The 19,503-nt window shown below is 35.6% G+C and overlaps 2 protein-coding genes across 2 annotated transcripts in view; both read left to right on the top strand.

The window, feature by feature from the left end:
- NGR-A25 (neuropeptide receptor A25) overlaps positions 1-19,503 on the top strand; it is a 145,533-nt gene that overhangs the window by 81,972 nt on the left and 44,058 nt on the right. The window lies entirely within an intron of this gene.
- On the top strand, positions 13,249-17,613 carry LOC140754385 (uncharacterized). The gene is made up of 3 exons (XM_073089393.1): positions 13,249-13,396; positions 13,825-14,785; positions 16,591-17,613. The coding sequence occupies exons 1-2, from the start codon at positions 13,249-13,251 to the stop codon at positions 14,775-14,777; spliced, it is 1,101 nt and encodes a 366-aa protein (XP_072945494.1). The 3' UTR covers positions 14,778-14,785; positions 16,591-17,613.

The following is a 19,503-nucleotide window of genomic DNA, read 5'->3' on the forward strand; positions in this document are numbered from 1 at the left end:
GAAGGGTCCGAGATTCAAATCCCAGGCACGTACCTCTGGTTTTTCAAAGTTATGTACGTATTGGAGATTTTTTTTATAATATAAGAGTAGCAGACGAGCATGCAGTCCACCTGATGGTAAGTGGCTCCAGCCGCCCATGGACACCTGAGACAATAAACCATCATATGACTTTGTTTGCTGATGACAGCACAGCTCTATTTACAAATGACGATTTAAATAAATTAGAGAATGACATTAATAACACACTGACAGAAATAATACATTGGTTTGAATTTAATAATTTAAATATTAATCTGTCAAAAACTAAAATAATTAATTTTAATCATAAAAATATTAATGATAGTAAAAGCGTAGATATAAATTATTTAGGTAATAAAATTGAAGAAACGGATCATTTTAAATTTCTAGGTTTACATATTGACAAGAAACTAAACTGGAAACATCATATTGAACATGTTTGTAAAGCATTGAATAAATACTCATATCTTTTAAGAAGACTGCGAAATATAGTAGATCAAACAGCTGTATTGACGGCATATCACAGCTATGTTGCTGCAACGTTACGGTACGGAGTAATATTTTGGGGAAACTCCACAGACAGAGAACTCGCATTCCGAGCCCAAAAAAGATGCATACGAGCAATATGTAATATTAGACAAACTGACTCTTGTAGGCCACATTTCAAGAGATTAAATATATTAACCTTACCAGCCCTCTATATACTAGAATGTGCAATATTTGTCAAGGCAAACAGTCAAATGTTTACATTTAAAACTCGAGCACGCCATGCATATAAACTTACTAGTATAGATGCAAACACTCGCTTACTCAGAAAAAGTTTTTTCGGAATGGTCGCGAATATATTCAATAAAGTTCCGTTAGAAATACGAACATTGTCAGATACTTTCGTATTTAAACAAAAGTTTCAAACATACCTTGTAGAGAAATGTTTCTACACAGTTAATGAATATCTTAATGACAAGCAATGCACGTAACATATATATCTGATTTACTAAATAGCGCAAAATGTTTAAATTTAAATTAATTTTCATTTTTATCAATATTTGTAAGTGCTTGTAATAATTTGACATAAACTTGTAATAATTGTTGTAATTTTAATTAGATTAGAAATTTTGTTATCATTTGTACGCCAATAATTGGTACAGTAAGCGTTGTTCCCAAAGTGCAAACATCCAATATTGTAATCCTTACTGACAAATGAATAAATGATTATGATTATGATTATGATTATGACATCTGTAATCAACCCCAGATAGGATAGATATTCCTACCTGAGGTCGGCCACAGATGTGCCGCTACCCCTGAGGACTAAGCTGAAACGCCTCGGAAAAGTATGTCTCCCTTACCACACCCTTCAAACCAGAACACAGCAGCGCTTAACGCTGGTGTTTTGAGACAGAAATAGGTGTGGCGGTGGTGCTGCCGGTGTCGAATCACAAAGGGTTCTACCACCTAAAATTAGATATTTAGAAATTGTCGACATCACAATAAGTTACCGACTGTTAGACAGTAATTTAGACATTTACTAATCTCATTTGAATTATAAACACAATAAATGTCGCTAGTTAATTACGAAATGAATACCACCTACAATTAAGGGTAACATTAAGAGGCTTACGTGACAAATTGATACCCCACTCAGTTAATTTACTGTCTAATGACTGCCATTTACAATGTCTGTGCGACTTGAGATAGATTTATTTTATCAGATTCTGTAGTAAACAAGCATGCAGTTCAGTTTATTGCAAGTGGCTACTGCTGTCGAGGACATTTGTAATCAACTTACAACTTACTCACCTATTTCTACCTAATTGAAGGTGGTAGAACCCTTTGTGGTTCAACTCCGGCGGCACCACCGCCTCACCTATTTCTACCTAATAACAGCAGTGTTAGGCGCTGCTGTGTTCCGGTTTGAAGGGTGTGGTCAGGGATACAGACTTTTCCGAGGCGTTCCAGCTTAATCCTCAGGGGTAGCAGCGCATCTGTGGCCGACCTCTGGTAGGAATATTTAATCCTATCTGGAGTTGATTACAGATGTCCATGGGCGGCAGTAGCCACTTACCATCAGGTGGACTGCATGCTCGTCTGCCACTCTTATATTATAAAAAAAAAAAACTCTATATGTATATAACTGGGTTTCTACCTGAAGCTGATCATAGATGCGTTAGCACTCCTGGAGATTAAAATGGTCGCCGCTTATAAAAGTCAGGTAGTATTTACACCCTTCCAGTAAAACGCCAGAACTACTTCAAAGCTAGAAACATAATTATTAATTTAAGGCTAGAAATAGATAAGGCGATTGTTCCTCCCCATTCGAATCATACTGTTTCTATCACATCAATTTGCACCAGTTTTAGGACTCTATTTTATTAATATTCGTAGTAAATTTTCTATATAAGAACAACGTTTTATCTTGTAAGTTATAGTTTTGTTCAACCCCTATGAAGACAGTCGTTAAGACTACCTTTGATGCTCTGTCGTGACTGTCTTTTTAATGTGACGAAGTACTAATTCTGTTTAAATTTTATTATTATCTTGTCCTAACCTAACAAGTTGTCGTCTAGTCGTTATTGTCCCACAACTGGGCACGGGTCACCTCTCAAAGTCAGAGAGAGTTAGGCCATAGTCCTTTCCGCTGACCAAGTGCTCGTTCTTAACCAAGAATGTTTACCTTACGAGGGATAATTGCTGAATGAATGTATTAGGTAAAGGGAGATATACGCACAGGTACACAGCATGCCTGTGCCGTGCTCTAAATGATGCAATAGTCACATAAAGAATTGACAGACACAATCGTATTTTATTAATTTATATAGATACACAACATCGCAAGTTCTCATACATTAATATCATTACCACGCAGAGATGTAGCAACCTAATCCGCCCTAGAGACACGTAGACGAATACGTGTTTGACAGTTCGATTAGATGTTGATGGTAAAATATGTTTAACTGGCTGGAAGTTTGCCATGGTCACGATTTATTGGCGATTCACCTGCTCCAGTGGTTAGTTTACATTTCATTGTGCAGAGAGACCTGGGTTCGAATCCAAATCAGGCTACTTAAAAATAAATTTAGAAGTCTACTGGATGACTACCCAATCATAAGAATAAAATAATGGTAGTACTGGGAAATTTGAATTTATCTTTTGAAAAAAAAAGTACGTTAAGAATAATGATTGTAATATCCAAAAACAAATAAAAAAGATAGGAGAATGAAACAGATTTTATTGGATCTCAAGAACAGCGTCAGTTATTGTAGAAAAATCCAGGTAATCCCCAAGTGTAAAAAAACTTCATGGCATATATAAGAAGAAGAATTACGAACATATGTATGTATATACATCGGAAATGAATACCTACAAAATTATACAAATATATCATTGGACGCTAGTTAGTGTAGAATCTCGATGCTATTATTATGTTATCAATTACCATCACGTATCATTACTTTGCATGGAACTTTCGCATATAATTATGATGACATTGAGTTCTAGTACTTTTCCTACCGCGCGTGTTTACGCCCGCATGCGCGTCACTTGGAACATATTCTCTCATACGCACATTTATACGGGTCACATACATACAGCAGTGAGTTACGGCGCAATTCCTGTCGCGTGTGTTTATGCACGCATGCGCTACACTTGCAACATATTATCTCATACGCACATTTATACGGGTCACGAAAAGACAGCAGTGAGTTACGGCGCAATTCCTATCGCGCGTGTTTACGTCCGCATGCGCGTCACTTGCAACATATTATCTCATACGCACATTTATATGGGTTACAAAAAGACAGCAGTGAGTTACGGAACAATTCCTATCGCGCGTGTTTACGTCCGCATGCGCGTCACTTGCAACATATTATCTCAAACGCACATTTATATGGGTTACAAAAAGACAGCAGTGAGTTACGGAACAATTCCTGTCGCGCGTGTTTACGTCCGCATGCGCGTCACTTGCAACATATTATCTCATACGCACATTTATACGGGTCACAAAGAGACAGCAGTGAGTTACGGCGCAATTCCTATCGCGCGTGTTTACGCCCGCATGCGCAACACTTGAAACATATTATCTTATACGCACATTTTTACGGGTCACAAAAAGACAGCAGTGAGTTACGACGCAATTCCTGTCGCGCGTGTATGTGTATACGCCCGTACGCGTGTTCCACGCGCATACTTGAATTTATTATTCGAAGTCTCTATGCGATCTGTATACGTGTACTTACGACACGATAGGGCGCGTGCGGGCTTAAGCTCGTGCGGCAAGAAAATTACCCATAGCCTCTATTGTATTTTCGTATGTACCATATCAATGTATCCATTATGTTAGCGTTCAATAAAAATAGGTAAGCGGACGGCTCTCAGTGGCGTGGGCCGATCACATCTTGATAGCGGGATATTCTCATTTATTCTGGGCAAGTAGGGTTTTAAGTTGGTAGAACTATTCGAGTTTCAACCGCGCCGGCAATATCGCCAGATTTATTTCTTCCTTAAGTAGCACTGGAGCCCTGCTGTGTTCATGAATGAAGGGTGTAGTAAAACAGACTCATTTTATGAGGTCTTTTATATGGTTTTTTTAATATAAGAAGATATCAGTTATCAACCTCATGGTCCTATTTGGGTTTCGTTTCATATGTCTACGGACTTCGGTGTACGCTTGTACGCTTACTTCACGATACAGAAAAGACTATATCTTTTAAGTATTCACCAACACGCACTTGGTCACCGTGGTTGACTATGGCCAGTAGGACGGTGATGGTCATGGTAACGACTTACTCTTAACATATTTTTGGCATAAAAGGCAGTAAATAGGAATCTGGAATAGGTCCAACAAATTATTAATTATGAAACTAGGCACTTAGGGTATTTTTTTGGGGCAACATGAACTTTTTCGGAAGTATCGCAAACTGGGGCATGTTTGACGTTTTAATCAATCGACCCAGTTCGGTCACAATTATCCGCATGTCAAAAACTTGACCGGCAGGAACGTCCTTCATAAACGGGAAACGAAACGAAATAATTTTGATTTGATGTCAAAAAGTTGAGTTTGGTTCCCCATAGTGCATTATAACGATTGTTTTTTAAATCAATCTATCCAATGTTTTGTTTACCAACGAACGAAATTTTGACAATTTCTAACTATCACGTAGGTATAATAAGACTTTGATCTTTCATGTGGGAATTAAATGCCATAATCTCTTCTCTATTCCCGGGAAATTCGAAAGATTCAAATTCCCCTCGGGAATTTTCCCGGGCAAAGACCCTTCCGGTGCTTTAGAGCGAGATATTGTATTTTCTGTTATAAGTGTTAAATATAACTGTTAAACATTTATTTAATATAATCTATATATATAAAAGCGAAAAGATACTCACGTTCGAAACGTATTAATCAAGGTTTTGCCGAAACTACTGAAGCTACAATCATGAAATTTGGAATATAGCTTCATTTTATAATGTAGATGCGCACTAAGAACGGATTTTTTGATATTCCACCATTAAGGGGGTTAAATGGGGGTTGAAAGTTAATATGAAAGTCCGTCAGTTTTAAAGCAAACTGGATGAAAATTGGTATTTAGCTTTCTGATTTAAAGTAATAAAAATTTAATCTAAGGGTTTTTCCAAAATCAACCCTAAAGGTGGTTAAATAGGGGTTGACAGCTTATTTTAAATTTTGCCATTTTGAAAGCCAGCACTGTGAATGTTAGCCATTGCTTTACTGGTTAGATATAATAGAACTTTAGTTCTACCGTTTTTGGAAAATCAACCCCTATGTGGGTTAAATTAGGGTTGTAAGTTTGTATGAAAGTCCCCCAGTTTTGATGTAAACTCTATGAAAATCGGTATTTGGGGTTTCGATTAAAAATAATTAAATACCTATTTCACCATTTTTGGAAAATCAACCCTTAAGTTGGTAAAATAAGGGTTGACAGCTTATTATAAAATTTGCCAATATGAAAGCCAGAACTATGAAAGTTAGCCATTGCTCTACTGGTTAGATATAGAGGAACTTTAATTCTACGGTTTATGGAAAATCAACCCTTATGTGGGTTAAATAAGGGTTGACAGCTTATTTTAGAATTTGCCAATTTGAAAGCCAGCACTACGAAAGTTAGTCATTGTCTTACTGATTAGATATAGTGGAACTTTAATTTTAGCGTTTTTGGGAAAATCAACCCTTATATGGGTTAAATAAGGGTTGTTAGTTTGTATGAAAGTCCCCCAGTTTTGATGTAAACTGTATGAAAATCGGTATTTGGGTTTTCGATAGAAAATAATTAAACACCTATTTCACCATTTTTGGAAAATCAACCCTTAAGTTGGTAAAATAAGGGTTGACAGCTTATTTAAAAAAAATCCGATTTGAAAGCCAGCACTATGAAAGTTAGCCATTGCCTTACTGGTAAGATATAGTGGAACTTTAATTCTATCGTTTTTGGAAAATCAACCCTTATTTGGGTTAAATACGGGTTGTAGGTTTGTATGAGAGTCCCCCAGTTTTGATGTAAACTGTATAAAAATCGGTATTTGGGTTTTCGATAGAAAATAATTAATCACCTATTTCATTGTTTTTGGAAAATCATCCCTTAAGGTCGTTAAATGGGGGTTGGAATGTTATTTCAAACTCCGTTAATTCGGAAGCAAGGCCTATAAAAATTTGCATTTGGCTTATCTGTTGGAAATAATAGAACTTTTTAACACCCTTTATGTAAAATCTACCCTTAAGAGGGTAAACTAGGGGTTGAAACTTCGTTTAGAAGTACGCAGCTTTTTAAGCAAAGTCTATGAAAATTGTTATTTGGCTTTCTGATTGTAAATAATAGAACACCTATTTTACCGTTTTTGGAATATCAACCCTTAAGGCTATTTATTGGGGGATGGAATTTTATTTTAGAAACCGTTTATTTGGAAGAAAGGACTGTAAAAAATGTAATTGGTTGGGAATGATAGAACTTTTCTAACACCATTTATGGCAAATCTACCCTTATGAGGCTATAATAGGGGTAGAAACTTCGTTTAGAAGTCCGCAGATTTTGAAGCAAAGTCTATGAAAATTGGTATTTTGCTTTCTGGTTGTAAATAATATATCACTATTTTTCCATTTTCACACACCACATCAACCCTTGAGGTCTTTAAATAGGGGTTGGAACTTTATATATTTTATAATCCGTGAATTTGGGAGCAACCACTATGAAAAACGATCATTGGACTTAATAAAGCATCTGAGTCACTGTTTTTTTTAGATCAACCCTTAAGACGGCTATAAAAGGGTGTATGCATCATGCCTTTCTGTTTACACATCTGTTTCAGCATTTTTAGCAACTCAACAATCAACCCCATTAGGGTGCTATAAGTAAAGAAAGTTTCTTTAAAAACCGTTATTGAAGTTATTTCCTTTGGCGTGTCTGGAAAAAGAACAGAGTGCGGAGAAGTTTAATGTAGGGCGAAATTCCACGGGCCGTAGTAACATATATTTTTAACATGGCAATGTATTGCGCGCGCTGAAGTGTAGAACAGCGGTTTTTTAGGGTTCCGTACCTAAAGGATAAAAACGGAACCCTATTACTAAGACTTCGCTGTCTGTCCGTCTGTCCGTGTGTCACAGGGCTCCGGAAACGTAATAGATAGACATGTGAAATTTTTACAGAGGTTGCATAACGGTGGCTGCTATAACAATAAATACTAAAAATAAAAAAAGTTGAAAACAAAAATGGGACCCCATACAACAAACTGCTATTCGTTATTTTTCCAACTAACTTTTGAACCGTTAGAGGTAGACAGTTCAAATTTTCACAATGTGTGTACTTTAATGGCTGCTGCAATATTAAATACTAGAAATTTAAAAAAAATAAAATTTTGGTTGTACTGAACCCTCCAGGTGCGGGTTTGACTTACACTTGGCCAATTATTAATAACGCACAGACCCGCGGGCCACACACCACCCGTGGGTGTCGGGTTGCCAACCGCTGGTGTTGAATATTAGCTTCCAGAAATTTGCTGATAAAGTATTTATGGATGCATATGTACATAGGATGTTTTTGAAATTCTACTAAGGAGGTAAAGGAAGTGTTATATGTATGTATACGGGAATCTTTTAGGTTCGAACTTAGAAACGTGAAATTTCAGATAACGTCTATTCAGACAAATATATGATAATGCGTAAGTTTATTCAAATTGGCCTACATTTTGGTATACTGATTAGATACGTCGCAACTACTTTGGACACACTATATGCCAACATTTTGTCCTGCCGTGGGGTATGGTTGTGGTTATGCGTGGATTAGTGATGGTGATGTGATAGATACATAGATCTTTGATTAAAATTTTGAGCTAGAACAGGGCTACAGTATCCCCTGCCTGTCGTACGAAACTAAAGGGGGACTTCTGGAGTTGCGGGTGGTAAGAATGAGAGTTCTAATCGCCCAGTCAGAGATCCTGGAAAGAACCACTGTATGTAAGGCCCCATAGATGGACGGTTCCTATGGAATAGTGTAAATAATAAATATTGTATCCTACATGAAACTTATATTTTAAATAAAGTTTCATTACAGTCCACTAATTAGAGTTTTAGTGTATGTTTCTGAAGAAACCTTGACCAATTTAGGTACACAGTGACGAAAAAAAAGCTTTTTTTAATTAAATATTAATGCTACTTTATCGCTAAAATTGTTAAAGGTACAAATTTACGATTACAGTTGTTTGTATGTCATATCAATTTTTTTTACGCGGGCGAAGCCGCGGGTTCTGCTAGTAAATTATAAAAAAAATAAAATTATTAAAAATAATCATGAAAATATGTTCTCACATTTGAATCGCAAATGAAAATTCTTATTAGAAATTAAATTTTCAGTTTTCTACCACTCTGTCTGAAATCCAAAAGATTATATTTCGATTGAAAACATTTTTTTTAAATAATTATCTTTGCAATTCGCAATATGTCTTCATAACGAAACAGATAGCTGTGTTTTAAAGATTTTATCACACGTCTAGATTAGTAATAAACTACGTTTCGTAAATCCAAGTCTAAAAGCAGAATGGACGTGTTATTCCGTAGTTCAGTTATGACTGCGCGTCATAACAATTTTGCGCTAACGTCTGAACCACAAACCTATTTCCCTCAATGTTAGGCGCATGTTAAGTAGAAGCGACGTGTGTCGCGGACCGACCGCGGAAATAGAGCCTAATATTTCCTTTTTATTTCCACACTCGTGGGGCATCGATTATAGGATACCCGACTAGAATACACTAACATTATTAAGGTAACCTAATAGTACTTTTGATATGAAAACCATAGAGACATAAGAAATGAAGCACCCAGATTGAAAACACATTACACATGTAATGCGATAATTTTCCGACTGGTTGTAAATTTAAATTCATCTCTCACCGTGCCTAATTGGCAGCAATATGATGTCAATTGTGCCGTGTCCGATTATCACAGAAAAGATACAAAACTATAACGCTCACTATCTGCATCTATCTCTTCGATTTCCTACTCTATTCCTACTCCTTCTCTTCTTTAAAATGTCACAGCACTGAAAATGACTCATGAATAAGCAACAACATTGACGTTGGATAATGTCATAATGTATTTAATACCTCGTCCGCGTTCGGCGTCTCTTCCGCTTGACTCCGCTTTTGTATGCGTTATGACCTCAAAATAACGTCTTACACTATTTCTCACTCAGCGTTTATCTCTAAGTGAGTTCTGACTCCTACAGTTTCATGTTGAACGATTGTTTTCGCAAGTCTAATAATATCTTTCTTAACTCATAATTCATTCACAACTTTGAGGAAAATAACACAAGACGTAAAAACCCGTTTTACAATGTTTATACGTTATTTTTGCCGGAAAAAATTCCAATGAAAAATTTTAATAACTGGTCATGTACGAGTCAAACTCGCACATGGATGGTTCCGTATCACCAAATTTTCATTTTGTCTTGTTTAAATACGAGCACATTCAAAAAAAATGTTTTTTTGTACTATTTTAGTATCATTTTTATAGCGGGTAAGGCAATAAATACACTCTGTACAAATGTCTATCTATATATCACGGTTAAAGAATTAGAGCCGTGTGAAAGAGGAACACACGAATAGACGTACATACGAACAGGCGGACAGGTAGCAAGAGCTTAGTAATAAAATTCGGTACGGGTACGGAATCCTTAAAACTATAAAAATTCAGGCTTCTAGCTTCATATGCAACGAAGTTACAGGGGGTCAAAAATGGGCCGAATTGCTTCGAGAAAAGAATGCTACGGCCGTGCCGCTTTTTTTGGCTTTGGTTCGACTTGGCGGAGGCACTGCCGTGCCTCCAGATGTCTGCCAACATAGTCACAAAATTCATTTATGTTTATTTACTAAAAAAATCATAAGATAGAGTTTATATAGGGAGAAAATAGGTCTAGTAAGTAGCTTTGCGAACGTACATGCACAGATTTGCGAGTGATTTATGTTTCTTTTGCATTTTTTTAATAAGTACGAACTCGCGCATTGAGGATTCCGTACCACCAAATTTACATTTTTTTAGTTTAACGTATTATTCAAGATAAATGGCGTTGCCACCAACAAGGTGTCATTAAATAAAAATGCATTTAGAAAAAGTGTTCTTTGTTTTGTGTTTTTGGAATTTATTGTTATAGCGGCCATATCGATACACATTCTGTACACTATACGAACAGACGGACAGACGTATAGGCATACATATGGACAGACAACGGAGGTTTCGTAATAGAATTCGGTTTTTATCCTTTCGGTACGGAACTTTAATAACCCCACATATCTGGTAAACATAGTCACAAAATACATTTATGTTTATCCACTCAAAAAAATCTCAAGATCGTGTATGGGGAGAAAATAGGTCAAGTGTGACACGTCCAAATTCATTTTGTGCGCACTCCGTCACGCGACTAATTTCAAGTACAGATTTGCGGGTAATTTATGTTACTTATGCATTTTTTTTAATAAGTATGAGTCGAACTCGTAAATTTGGAGGTACGGAACCCTCCATGGTTCCGTACCTCCAAATTTACATTTTTTTAGTTTAACGTATTATTCTAGATAGATAGCGTTGCCACCAACAAGGTGTAATTAAATAAAAAATCATTTAGAAAAAGTGTTTTCTTTTACCATAACGATACACATTCTGTACACTATACGAACAGATGGATAGACGTATAGGCTTTCATATGGACAGACAGCGGAGGCATAGTAATAGAATTCGGTTTTAATCCTTTTGATACAGAACCCTAAAACCTAACAATACCTTTCTTCAACGAAGTCACAAAATACATTTATGTTTATCTACTCAAAAAAATCTCAAGATCATGTTAATATAGGGAGAAAATAGGTCAAGTGTGACACGTCCAAATCATTTTGACTCCGTCCCGCGACGTGATTTGATGCTTATCAGGTGGTAACTAGGTTTGCCAACGTTCATACACAGATTTGCGGGTAATTTATAATCAAAATGCGTTGCAAAATTCGGGAGTCGGGACTCAATTGAAGGGAAATTTACTGAAATTATGGATTTGATGTGATGTGATGCAGAGAAATGGAAAAGTGTTTTAACGTAAACGTAGTAAGTATTTGTAATATTTCTAATTGCTAGCCTTATCCTTATATAAATAAGCATTCAGATCTTCATTTTTGCAAAGTACTCGTAATTTGTAAACCAAGATTTCCAATGTCTTGTAAAGTTTGTATGGAGTATCCACAAGGGCTTTGCGTGTATGACAAGCTTTTGCTAAAAATCTGCAAAACTGCTTAAATCCTTCAGCATACGTAGATAAACAATTATGATGAGGTAGATAGTGATGACGATATGAATGATGATGATGACAACGTTTATTTTAATGACAATTATGAAAATTTTATTGTTGACAGTGATGACAAAAAGGTCTATCATCAATATCATTTGCTATGAAAATTATCGCAAATGACAATGATGACATCTTTTTCATAGCAAATGACAATGATGACGCCTAATGATCATTATTACGATAATAATGATATTGCGAATGATGTGTTTTGATGACCTTGATGATAATATTAAAAATCTCGAGGTTTAAACAACCTTCGAGCCCTTTAACGACCTTACATCAAAATAAGCTTTCAACGTTAGAAAGGAAGTTACAACTCATATTAATTATGCGACATGTTAGCACATAAACGCAAAAGACACACATTCGCCACATGCATTTATTACTTTACAAGTTCAATTTACTAGAGTCATGCATGCGGGAATATTCCCTAGAAATTAATATGAACTACACAACTTTTAACTTAAAAGCCTGTAGCTTTTAAATGACTGAATACTTTACGGGCAATAGGCATGATGACAAATTTTAAAACCCCGTCTATAACGAAGGTATATGTCTACCGATTCCAAAAATCATATTATTTCGGTAATAAATTCAGTAATAACGAAAATAATAGTATTTGTTTATGGCCATTTTGAATTAAGCGCGAAAACGCTCGCGGGTGTCATGGCGTCCGTTGGTGACGTCACATTAGCACATCCCATACAAAATTCCAATCAATTCAGTGACATACCCAAAAATGACGTCGTTCGCGCCCCGATTAGCGTTTCAGACAAGATGGCCGACTGCAGTATTTTATACTTTTATTTAATTGAAAATATAATCAATCTTAATAGTTTTCTTTAACTGACTCATTTTTGAGAATCCTTTCAATATATTGTGTTTTCTTAAATAATTTATTCTTTGATTTTTTAATACTGTCATCATCCCAATTTTATACCTCATCCATAAGCGGTAGAGTTTCATTTTACTCAGTAATTTGTATTTCACTAAGAGACATTGCGTTTTACAATGACAGACCACCCTCAACTTCCGAAATTTATTGTTCAGATAAAGGAAACACGACATTAAATTCCATTACTGTAATTGGATTTGACAATTATTAATTTACATTTCCTTCTTTTCGGAAATGTTTGTTAAGTTACAAATTGTACGATTATGCTTCAGTGCTTCGTTCTTCGAGATTAGATATAATACACATGTAGTCTCACTTACAATGTCGCCATCTATGCACTTAGTTCAAAGAATAGATAAAATAGAAAAAACAAAAATATGTAGGTACGTCACCAATATTACCTGACGGCTGCACTGTATTCAACTTGCCATTCACAGTTCAGTGCTCCGCCATTTCGCACTTAATATTTTTTCTTTATTCGTCCGTGCAAATTATTTTTTAAATATGCCTAAAAGAAAACGTAGTGATACCGATTCCTTGGATTATATTAAGAAGAAAATAAAGAAGCTGGAAAGGAAACTTTTAAAAGGAAAACGCCGTCGTAGGAATTCTAGTACTACAGATTCTTCGCAGTTGTCAAATAACCCTCAAAGTAATTTTTATATTCTTTATATTCATTCAAGTGCTATAGGTTATTTAGTGAACAGTCTATTCAATGAATGAAGAAACATAAACGGCATGCGTTTCAACGACTCGAGTTGTTACCGGCTAATAGTGAATTATTGATACAACACAGTTGTATGTTATTCAATAAAATTTTGTATAAATCGGGTTCACGAAGCAACGCCTCGAGTTCTTCTTACCCGCATTAATTGTACAAGTTATACACTTTGTACCCGCTAATACCTGTTTAGGTATATAAGCAACTTACCGATTCTATACTATCTCATGACGAGTTTTTTCCTTACGTATTCACGTAATACAAAAGGATAGTTTTTGTCATTTAAATGTTTTTATATTATTATATTATAACCTCGTTTATTCAGGGCATATAAATAATATAAAAATATTCGATTTCAGATGACATAATTATTGAATCGGATAGCGTAGAAAATTCTATGGTGGAAACAAACGAGCCGGGTCCGTCGACCAGGTCAGATTACCAACACTCATTGGAGCCAACCATCGAAGAAGGAACTGTACCACAACCCGAAGTGCCTATTCAGGCATTAGATGGTTCTAATACCGATGTTGACAAAGGGGCCCACACTCCAATACAGGAGTTGGATGACGCTACTTTGAATATTCTAGGAGCTGATCCCTTAGCCACAAAAGCGTTTGGTAAAGATATACAAAAGGATGTAGCTGTCCGTTTTGAGTTTATAACTACTTCTGGTTTAAATAAGGACGTTCGAAAGGAACTTCTTGAATCATATTTACCCCCAACGAATTGCAGACTTATTGACGCCCCATCTCTAAATCCAGAGATAAAGGCTGCAATTACAGAGATTGTTTTAAAGCGTGATAAGGCTATGCAGGGTAAACAAAAACAAATAAGTTGCGCCATATCTTCTCTTAGCGAAGCTATAACTCACGTTTTGTCTAAAGAGCCTAAAGATCAAATAATCTTAAAATTACTGATGGATACAGGACGTATTCTCTGTGACGCCCAACACAATGAGTCGGTCACAAGACGCAATTTTATTTTAGCATCGTTCAAGAAAGAGTTAAAAGATCAACTCCAATTAACAAAAATCGAGGATTTACTTTTCGGGAAGGACCTTTCAGAGACATTAAAAGCCGCGAAAGCTATTAACAAATCTGGAGCCGAATTGAAGACCACTGCGCCAACTAAAGTTAGCGCAAATAAGCCGAAATCAGCACCGTCCACCAGGAATTTAAACTGGAGGGCTCCCCCCGCGAACCGCAGGCCAACGGGGACACCGAGAGCGAAAGAGCCTGCCCCTCCGAAGCATCAGCATACCACCTCATACAGAGGCTCGCGTCCGAGCACGAGTCGCGGCCGACGCTAGATGAAACGGTAAATTATGCTGGTAGACTTTGTTGTTTTTACGATCAGTGGAAACAGATAACCCCTGACAAAACTATTTTGTCTTGGATTTGTGGTTATGAAATTCCATTTTCTCAAATGCCATATCAATGCAACACTCCAGAGTGTCCTAATTATTCTGACTCCGAAATGCATAAATTTCAAAAAGCTTTAGGAAAATTAATATCCATAGGAGCTATATCAGAATGTAAACCATGTACTAACCAATTTATATCTAGTATATTCTTAGTACCAAAACCAAATGGCGAATCACGTTTCATTTTAAATTTAAAACAGCTTAACAAATTTATAGATACAAAGCATTTTAAATTAGAAGATTTGAGAACAATGGTAAAACTCGTTTCAAAAAATTGTTTTATGTCCACTTTAAATCTCAAGGATGCATATTTTTTGATTAAAATACACGATAATTCGAAAAAATACCTAAGATTTAGGTTTAACAATAGACTTTTCGAATTTAATGTCTTACCATTTGGTCTCAATACCGCACCTTACGTGTTTACAAAAATAATGAAACCAGTAATAAAATTGTTACGATGTACTGGAAATTTATCTACAATTTACCTGGATGATATTTGTTTAATATCACAATGTTACAATAGTTGCCTTAACAATATTGATATCACAAAGAAACTCCTTTGTGCCCTCGGATTTATTATAAACAAATCAAAGAGCTGTATAACTCCAAGTACTTCTTGTAGATTTTTAGGATTTATAATAGATTCTAATAAAATGGAAATAAAATTACCTTTAGAAAAACGCACAAAAATTAAGACTGAATTACAAAAATTTAGAAAAATGAAGAGATGTCAAATTCGTGAATTTGCTCGGTTAGTAGGCTTATTAACCTCTGCCTGTCCTGCTATTGAGTATGGCTGGCTATATACGAAAGAATTCGAAAGATGTAAATTTTTAAATCTTAAGGTAGATGAAAATTATAATAATTATATGACCATACCATCGACATTACATTCCGATTTTGATTGGTGGATAAAATCTATTGATAGTTCTGTTTGTAGAATCAAGTATGATCAATATAATCTCGAAATATATTCTGACGCCTCAACTACGGGATGGGGAGTCTGTTGTGCGGGAGAAAGGGCAAGTGGTACTTGGAGTTGTAACGAATCAATTCAACACATCAATTTATTAGAATTACTGGCAGCGTTCATAGGTTTAAAAATTTTTGCTAAAGAAGTAAGAAGTTGTCAGATAATATTACGTATTGATAACACGACAGCAATATCATATATCAATCGCATGGGGGGAGTTCAATACCCCCATCTTACAAAAACCACCAAAGACATATGGACGTGGTGCGAGGCTAGACATATTTTTATTTATGCCGTTTATATACCATCAGTCGAAAATTGCATCGCTGATGCCGAATCAGGACGAGTTCATCCTGACGTTGAGTGGGAATTGTCTAATTTAGCATTTAAACAAATCATTAATAATTTTGGCAAACCAGATATCGATATGTTTGCAAGTCGCATTAACAAGAAATGCTCCAAATATGTATCTTGGCATAAAGATCCTGATGCATTTTCTATCAATGCATTTTCCATAAACTGGTCTCAATGGTATTTTTACGGATTCCCACCATTTTCAATAATTCTCAAAACATTGAGAAAAATAATAAGCGATAAAGCTAGAGGTATCCTCATAGTTCCTGTGTGGCCAACACAGCCATGGTACCCTTTATTCCAAGGGTTGTTGATATCTAAGCCATTGTATTTTCATCCTTCTAATGAACTTATCATTTCACATTCTAGCAACCAACGCATACACCAGAAAATTACCCTGGTTGCCGGGATACTGTGCGGAAGTCTTTTCTGAAGAGGGGTATATCACCTTCGTCTATCGACATCATGCTTGCGTCGCTATCAGAAAATTCTATCAAACAATATGACACCTGTTTAAGGAAATGGTTTCTTTTTTGTTCTAAAAATCATATAAATTTTTACCAGGCTTCCATACCCAATGTTATATATTTCTTAACTGATTTATTTTATTCAGGCGCCCAATACGGGACCCTTAACAGTTGTAGATCTGCCCTCTCTCTTATTCTTGGCCATCGACTCGGGGAGGATGATCGTATAAAAAGATTTTTTAAGGGTTTATTCAGACTTCGACCTCCGTTACCAAAGTACGACATGACTTGGGATACTTCACTAGTCATAGAAACTTTAGCAAGTTGGACACCAAACCAAAATTTATCCATAGAAAAAATTTCATATAAATTGGTCACTCTACTCGCGTTAGTGACAGCACACAGGGTTCAAACCTTTTCATTAATTAACATTCGTAACATTAATATTAGCTGTAGTGAAATTACAATTAAAATACCCGACTTAATAAAGACTTCACTTGTGAATTCAGTACAACCAACTCTTGTACTCCCTTATTTTCGGGACAGACCTGATATTTGCCCAGCCAGGTTACTATCTGATTACTTAGACATAACTAAGTCCCTACGAAATAACCACACTTATCTTTTTATTAGTACGAGAAAACCACATAATAAAGTGTCTCCGCAAACATTGAGTCGATGGATAAAACGCACTTTGAAAACTTGTGGAGTAGATGTGACAAAATTTTCTGCACATAGCACTAGACATGCAAGCACATCTCGAGCTCACAGGCAGGGTATTAATTTAGATTTAATTCGAAAAACTGCCGGATGGAGTGGCACATCTACAACTTTTGCCAAATTTTACAATAGAGCAATAACTGCCGACTGTCATAATCACTCCTTCGCTAGGAGTATACTAGATATTAACAATTAATCTCATTACTTGGTTATAATTAACATATTGTGTAGTTTCATGAAATTACACTTTATTATTTGTTCTTATTTTTCTAGTATTTCTGATTTGTTAAAATCATTATTATACTAGTTTATGATTTTCTTTATAAAATATATGTTCGTTTGAATAACTCACAATATTTTATTAATATTTCACAATTTACTCTCAACATCTACATGTGTATTATATCTAATCTCGAAGAACGAAGCACTGAAGCATAATTAATGATTAAACGAACTTACCTGTAAGTGAAGTTCTATCATAATTATGTGAGGTGCTTCGTTCGAAGAGATTAGCATCCCTCCCTTCCCCAAAAATATTTTTATCGCCCATTAATAATAATTGTGAAATATAGTCTTGTGTCGACTCTAAACTAAATGACAAGTTGAATACAGTGCAGCCGTCAGGTAATATTGGTGACGTACCTACATATTTTTGTTTTTTCATTTTATCTATTCTTTGAACTAAGTGCATAGATGGCGACATTGTAAGTGAGACTACATGTGTATTATATCTAATCTCTTCGAACGAAGCACCTCACATAATTATGATAGAACTTCACTTACAGGTAAGTTCGTTTAATCATTAAGTATATTTTGTACAGAGTTTTCTCCATGTTTTGTTGGCGGTCACAAATTCAAAGAAATACATTAATTATGTATTTCTTTGATGTTATTTTTGTATTAGAAATTAATTATTAAAAATATAATGATTTTACGGTAAAAGAAATCAGGAACAAACCTTTTGAAGATTTTAAAAAGTGCGTGATCTACACTTGGCCAGGATGGCGGAGTATTGCCTTTCTCAATATTCAGCAGGATGATAAATTGTTGTTGATGATGATGATGATGATGATAATATTGATCGTAATGAATGTATCCCCGAAACTATCGCTTAGAATCCGACAATATAGTTTTTTATTACGCAAATAAAAAGCTATAGAAACTATTCGAAAACGATTAAGACTAGATTTTATTGTGATGGAAATAGTTTTCTACGAAATCACTATATGTGTGGATCAGGTTAAAAAAATAAGCCAATTGTCTGATTTATAACCACACGCCGACCAAACAATTTGATTTATCACATAAATATTTGCAGTAGCTACAATGTTTTGAAAAACCGTTAGTAGTTCTCCATAAAAAATTACGACAGCATAATAATCTTTAAAACGTTGTTTATTATAAAAATACATATAACTTTTATCATCATTCGGCGGTCAATAGTTAATGTGTTGGAGCTAGATTGCTAAACTATAAGGGTGCTTTTCCTGTCACGCGTGTTAATGAATACACACGCGTCAAAACCGCATGCGTGCCGCTTGCGTCCCATCCCTTCATACGTATACACACCCGTTATCCGTTATGAGTTAATTCATGTGTGCGTATGAGACGCGCGTGCGGACGTAACTTCGAGCGACGAAAAACACCCTATTCATGAACCCATCACCCAAACAGTGAATGGGATAATGATACCGAAACATAACCAAAAAAATAAACATGCTGATTATCTTACCGGATTTCAGTAACGTCTAGCTTTGAAACTGTAATATAATGACACGAAATGTAACTCGTAATTTGCGACTCCCGTAGATTTAGACAACACAAATAGATTTCATGTTTTATGAGATTCAAGTAGCATACGTGCAAGTTGTCCACATGACTCAGCGGTGCGTGCCTAGGATTTGAACCTCGAACCCCCCGATTGAGGGCCACGTTTGGAGTTACAAGGCTATCGCTACAATCAGTAGTAATTACTTAGTAATTATAATAAACTAGTTTTCGCCCGCGTTTAAAAGAAAATAATATAACATACTAACATACATAAAACTGAAAATTCGTACCTTCAACTTTGCTAAAGATCATCACTTGATCAAAT

The sequence above is a fragment of the Epargyreus clarus genome, unplaced genomic scaffold (genome assembly GCF_041222505.1).
Source record: "Epargyreus clarus isolate Ecla_fem2 unplaced genomic scaffold, WU_Ecla_fem_2.2 ptg000029l, whole genome shotgun sequence".
Classification (NCBI taxonomy): Eukaryota; Metazoa; Arthropoda; class Insecta; order Lepidoptera; family Hesperiidae; genus Epargyreus; species Epargyreus clarus.